We start from the raw sequence: 6,000 nt of genomic DNA on the forward strand, positions 1-6,000 counted from the left end.
AACGAAAATTTACGGAAAGGTTGACGATTCATTCATTATTGCACATTTTTTCCCTTCCTCACCTCTTGTTTCCGTTTCAATTGTCATACATTCCTTGTAGACAGTCCTTCCCCTCAGCTATTCTAGCACATTGTTTATTTTCTCTTTCACCAACTCCCCACCTATCAGTCTTTTTTTATAACAGTGGTATTATGTGGTATTTTTGTGAACAAAAAATTTCACTCTGCATAATGTCTTCCAGACTCACTCAAGTTGTGTATTGTTCTACTTTTCAGGGCTGCATAATACTCTATTTTGTGGCTCTTCCATAGATTTTTCTGACCATTTTTATGTTGGACTGCTTCCATCTCTTTGCTGTTTTGAATAAAAGAACAATAAACATAGGTGTGCATACATCTTTTTGTATCATGGCTCTGGTTACATTAGGGTATAATCCCAGTAGTGATATAGCTGATTTAAATGGTATTTCTATTCCCCACATTTTTCCTTTAGTAAAAATTTATTTTTATTCAGCACTTGCTTTGTACCAAGATTATGTCACTTTGTTCTCTTAATAGGAAGTTTTGTTTTGTTTTCTTTTTTAATTTATTATTTATTTCAGTAAAAATTTACAGAGACTTTGGATTTCCATTCATTCATTGTTGCACTTTTCTCCCCTCCCAACCATACCCCCAGTACACTACCTTCTTGGAAAAATAAAAGAAAAATTTTTTCATTGCTTTACAAACCCTCCCCCAGGGTGTCTCAACCATGTAGGCTTTGCTCTGGACTCCTGTCATGACAAAAATACCTAATCACATATCCCTTTTAAACAGTTTTCTCCCTCATTTGTTTCAATGCAGTATGCATTATTGAACCCATCCTTCTTAGTCTCCCCCCAACCCCAATGTCAGTCCTGTTTTATAACAGTGGCACCATGCAGTATTTGTCCTTTTGTCACTGAGATACTTCGCTCAGCATAAAGTCCTCCAGGGTCACCCATTTTGAATAATATTGCATGAGTTCCTTGTTTTTCAATGCAGCATAGTATTCCATTGTGTGAAAATACCACAGCTACTCTATCCATTCCTTTGTTGATGGGCACTTGGGTTGTTTCCAACTCCTTGCTATTGTGAACAAAGCTGCAGTAAACATGGGTGTGCATATATCTGCTTCGATGTCAGTTGTGGTCTCCTTTGGGATATATTCCCAGTCGTGGAATTGCTGGGTCAAATGGTGTCTCTATTTGCAACTTTTTGAGAAAGCGCCATACCGCCTTCCACAGTGGTTGCACCATTTTACACTTCCACAAACAGTGAATAGGGGTTCCAGTTTCTCCACAATCTCACCAGCATTTGTTGCTTGCTGTTCTGTTAAATTTTGCTATTCTGATTGGGGTGAGATCATATCTCATAGTTGTTTTGATTTGCATCTCTCTCAGAGCTAGCGATTTTGAACATTTCTTCATGTGTTTGTTCACCATCTTAATGTCATCTTTGGTGAAGTGTCTGGGAATTTACCGTAAAGAAACAATAACTGCCACCCAAGCAGATATATGCGCACACATATTTATTGCTGCTTTTTTCACAATCGCAAAGAGTTAGAAACAACCCAAATTGCCCATAAGCAAACGAATGGATAGAGAAACTGTTGTATATTCACACAATGGAATATTATGCAGCAAAATATGCACTGAAAAAATAAAGATCCTAGGAAAGATACAAAATTGGTGACGATGGAGGACATTATGCTAAGTTACATATCTCAGTCATAGAATGCTGCATAATGCTACTGTTACAGAACAGGACTGATACGGGGTTGGGGGAAAACCAAGAGAGTTTAATTAATGTATACTGCATTGAAACAGATGAGAGAGAGAAGTGTTTGAAAGGAATAATGATTAGGTATTATTTTCATGACAAGAGTCCAGAATGACAGCTTCATGGGGGAGTGGACTTGGGGTTGGCAGGGGGATTGTATAATAATGAAAGTTGGGGTTTTGTTTTTTGGGTTTGTTTGGGGTGTGTGTGTGTGTGTGTGTGTGTGTTTTCAAAGAGAAAAACCAGCGGTGGGGAGGGCCGGGCAGGGAGGACAGTGTGCAGCTATGAATTAATGGAAATCCAATGTCTCTATAAACTTTCATTAAAATTCCAATTTAAAAAAAGGATAAATAATGTACATGGCATTGAAACAGACGAGGGAGAGAACTGTATAAAAGGAATAAAAAGCAAGGAGACAAACATGGTTCAAAATCAAGAAGGGGGTCCGTCAGGTATCTATTCTGTCTCCATACCTTATCAATCTGTATGCAGAACAGATCATCTGAGACGCTGGGCTGTACGAGGAGGAATGTGGCATCAGGATTGGTGGAAGAATCATCAACAAACGTGCGTTACGCAGATGACAAAACCCTGCTTGCTCAAACTGAGGAGGACCTGAAGTGCTTGCTACAGAAGGTCAAGGACTGCAGCCTTCTATATGGATTGAAGCTGAACATCAAGAAAACAGACTCTCACCACCAGACCAATTAGCAACATCAGTATGGATGGTGAAGAGATTGAAATAGTTAATAGTTTTCATTTATTTGGTTCCACTGTCAACACTCTTGGTAACAGCAGCCAGGAAATCAAGAGACGAATTGCATTGGGAAAGTCAGCTGTGAGGGACCTCTCAAGAGTACTGAAGAGCAACAACGTCAGGCTGGAGATTAAGGTGTTCCTGATGCAGGCTACAGTCTTCGCAATTTCGTGCTATGCATCAGACAGTTGGACAGTGAATAGGGATGATAGAAAGAGAATTGATGCCTTTGAATTGTGGTGCTGGAGAAGAGTGTTGAATGCTAGGAGAACAAACAGGTTTGTCCTGGAGAGGGTGAAGCCGGAGTACTCCTTGGAGTCAAGGATTCTGAAGCTTCGTCTGATATACTTTGGGCATGTTGCAAGGAGGGGTCCTTGGAGAGAGACATCATGTTTGGGAGAGTGGGGGGTGGGGGCGGTGAAGGAGAGGAAGACCCTCAATGAGATGGATCGATTCTGTGATTGGAGTGGTGGGAATCAGTGTATTTGTGATGGCGAGGTTGGCACAGGATAGAACGGCATTTACGGCTCTTGTACCTAGGGTCACTGTGATTCACAAGTGACTTGCGCACACATAATAAACTACAATTACTGTCATGATAAGCATCTAGAGTAAGAGTTGCATAGTTAAGTGGTTGGGGACACACACAGAACAATGATAGAACTGTTCTTCCAAAGAAAAAAGCAAACTGGGGGAGCAAAAGGGGCAGAGAGGAAAATGTACAACAATGAATGAATGGAAATCCAAGTTCTTTATAAACTTTCATTAAAATCTGGCATTTCAGTCTCTATATCTGTAAGCATTTTATTCATACTGAAAATCATTTTGACAGAAAACTCTCCTGATAATCATTCTTTAAGATTACAGTGAAATCACTAAGTTCTTTATTTTTTTTTTAGGAGTTCCATCTGGAATATGACAAATTAGAAGAACGGCCTCACCTGCCATCCACTTTCAACTATAACCCTGCTCAGCAAGCCTTCTAAAAAGACTTCCCTTTTCTTGGGGTATGGCTGTCTCAGCACAATACTCAACATAACTGCAGAACTGATGTGGCTCAGGCACCCTGGTTTTAATTCCTTGAGGATCTGGCAATTGGCTTATGCAAAGGGTCACCATTTGAGGTCCTGCCTTACTAATTATGTGCTGCCCAACATCTAAATTTGTAATTTTTTTTTTTTTCTAGTTTGAGCAGGGTCTGAATTTTTTTTCATTTCTTTTTGCCAGCAGACAGACTTGGTCTGTAAAGACACGCAAGTACACTGAAAGAAGTTTACCAGTTAGTTTCTAAAATGTAAAAAAGAAAACCCACAAAAGACTCAGCAAAATTAGACCACAAAATTTTCATTGTTCATTGTAGCACTATTGGTAATAAAATAACAAATGTTTGTGCATTTTTATGTGAGGATCCTTCTCGTATTTCATTTGGAAAGATGAGCAAGGTCTGCTTCCTTCATTTTACTTCCCCTTCTGTTTATGAAAGGCAGTTTCGCCAAGCTTAATGCAGAATATCTGACTGTTTAGAAGAAAGATATTGCCACAATCTCTGGACGGTTTCCAGGGTTGTGTTATTACTGAGCTTCATCTTTCCAGAATGAGCAAAACACTGTCCAGTCTTTGTTACGATTTTGTAATAAATGTGTACATTTTTTTTAAATTTTTGGACATCACATGAATAAAGGTATGTATGTACGAATGTGTATATATTATATATATGACATCTATTTTGGAAAATGTTTGCCCTGCTGTACCTCATTTTTAGGAGGTGTGCATGGATGCAATATATGAAAAATGGGACATTCTGGAACTGCTGGTCAGGGGACTTTGTCGCCCTGCATATTAAAGGGCCAGATTTTCAGCAGCCAAGGACATCCATACCCAAGTGAATGTGATGGGACTTAAAGAAGTGAACTGAGACAATTCACTCTGGCTGTTTGAACAGCAGCGTTTCATAGGAAGAGAAAAAAAAAAAAAGATCAATCTTGTATTTTCTGACCACATAAAGGCTTCTTCTCTTTGTAATAAAGTAGAAAAGCTCTCCTCACTCCAGTGTTGACTTTGATTTGAAATTGTGACATCATTTCTTCAACTTCACAAATAGAGGGGATAAAAAGACATTTTACAAATATTAAACTGAATGGTGACTAAACAAATTCTTTTTTTCCCAACTTTTGCCAAATGATGTAATGGAGCGTGCACCATTTTAGCTTATAGTTAAAAACATAGGTATTCTTAGTCTTAGACAAGTTTAGAACATAGAAAACTAGTTTAAATGGGATTTAACAGCACTAGAAATAAAATGCCATAACTACTCTTGAGACCGAATCAGAATACTTTCTTTTATGAGAAATTTTTTGGGATTTATCTCTAAGATAATATGCAAATTACAGTAAGCCAAAAAGGGGGGAAGGATAGAAAATACATCTTCAATTTGTTGACCTGGATATTTATGACTTATGGATTACGGATTCTTTTCCATCTAGAGACATATAATGTATTTTAAAATGCTTGAAGGCTGAAGTTACCAAAGGAGAACTAGAGATGGGGCACTGGGAAGGGTGGGAATTGTGAGAGTTAGTTTATTTTAACTTTCATCTTAACCTATATTTCTATGTAGAGTAAAAGTTTGTTGACATTTACCAAATCATGTTTGAATATGAAACATTTATGACACTGCTGTGTTTATTGTATCAGGAATTTAAAATCACTTAAAATTTAACTTTTGCTATGTATTTTAAAATATAAAAAGCGGACATAAAAGTATCAAGATTTTTTTATCTTTCAGAATTAAACCAAAGCATCTCCTCAGTAGGAAAGATAGTACTTAGGTAATTGCAGTTTTGAGTATTGTACAAAATGTCTTCACAGAACACTATACCATACTTGACAAAAAGTAATATCTTGGAAATTTATTTCTTTGTTTTCTTTTCATAATTATTCATTTTTTTACAACATTACGTTTTCCTACAAAAGTATTAGAAAGGTGATGGGAAGGAAAAAAAATGGAAAGGAACCATTATGAGTACACATTAACAAAGAATCTAGATGAAAATCTCCCTTGAAGCATGATCATGATTATTACAGTGTATGGATGACTCCTAAAGACAAGGTAGCCCTTATCAAGTGGTTAATTGTCTTAGTTCTGTTTTGTTTTGTTTTGTTTTAAACTGCTATATTCAGAGTTGTAAGTGCACTTTTTTTAACTTAAATCTTCCTGAGTTATTTTTACCCTGAGCCATGAAAACAAGAGAGTCTTGCATGTAAACCAATTGTCTCGACTTTGACTCCAAGTCTAAAAATTTTATTTGAAATCTTGAAAATACATTAAACTTTTTTAATATAACATTGTTATATTCCTTGGTTTTATGATTTGTGGTTAAATGTGTACAGAAGTTGACGTTAATGAATTCTATTTCACATTTTCTTTCTTAGGTTAATTTTAAT

At 37.0% G+C, this 6,000-nt stretch overlaps 1 protein-coding gene across 1 annotated transcript in view; it reads left to right on the plus strand.

Annotated features, from left to right (window-relative positions):
• Positions 1–4,600, plus strand: part of CNOT2 (CCR4-NOT transcription complex, subunit 2) — a 170,555-nt gene extending 165,955 nt beyond the window's left edge. Inside the window, exon 16 of the mRNA XM_006886084.1 lies at positions 3,456–4,600. Within this exon, the coding sequence (XP_006886146.1) occupies positions 3,456–3,542 (87 nt within the window). The 3' untranslated portion in view covers positions 3,543–4,600. The remainder of the gene's footprint in view (positions 1–3,455) is intronic.
• The last annotated feature ends 1,400 nt before the right edge of the window (positions 4,601–6,000 follow it).

The sequence above is a fragment of the Elephantulus edwardii genome, unplaced genomic scaffold (genome assembly GCF_000299155.1).
Source record: "Elephantulus edwardii isolate Elephantulus edwardi_28Jun2011 unplaced genomic scaffold, EleEdw1.0 scaffold00047, whole genome shotgun sequence".
NCBI classification, from domain to species: domain Eukaryota; kingdom Metazoa; phylum Chordata; class Mammalia; order Macroscelidea; family Macroscelididae; genus Elephantulus; species Elephantulus edwardii.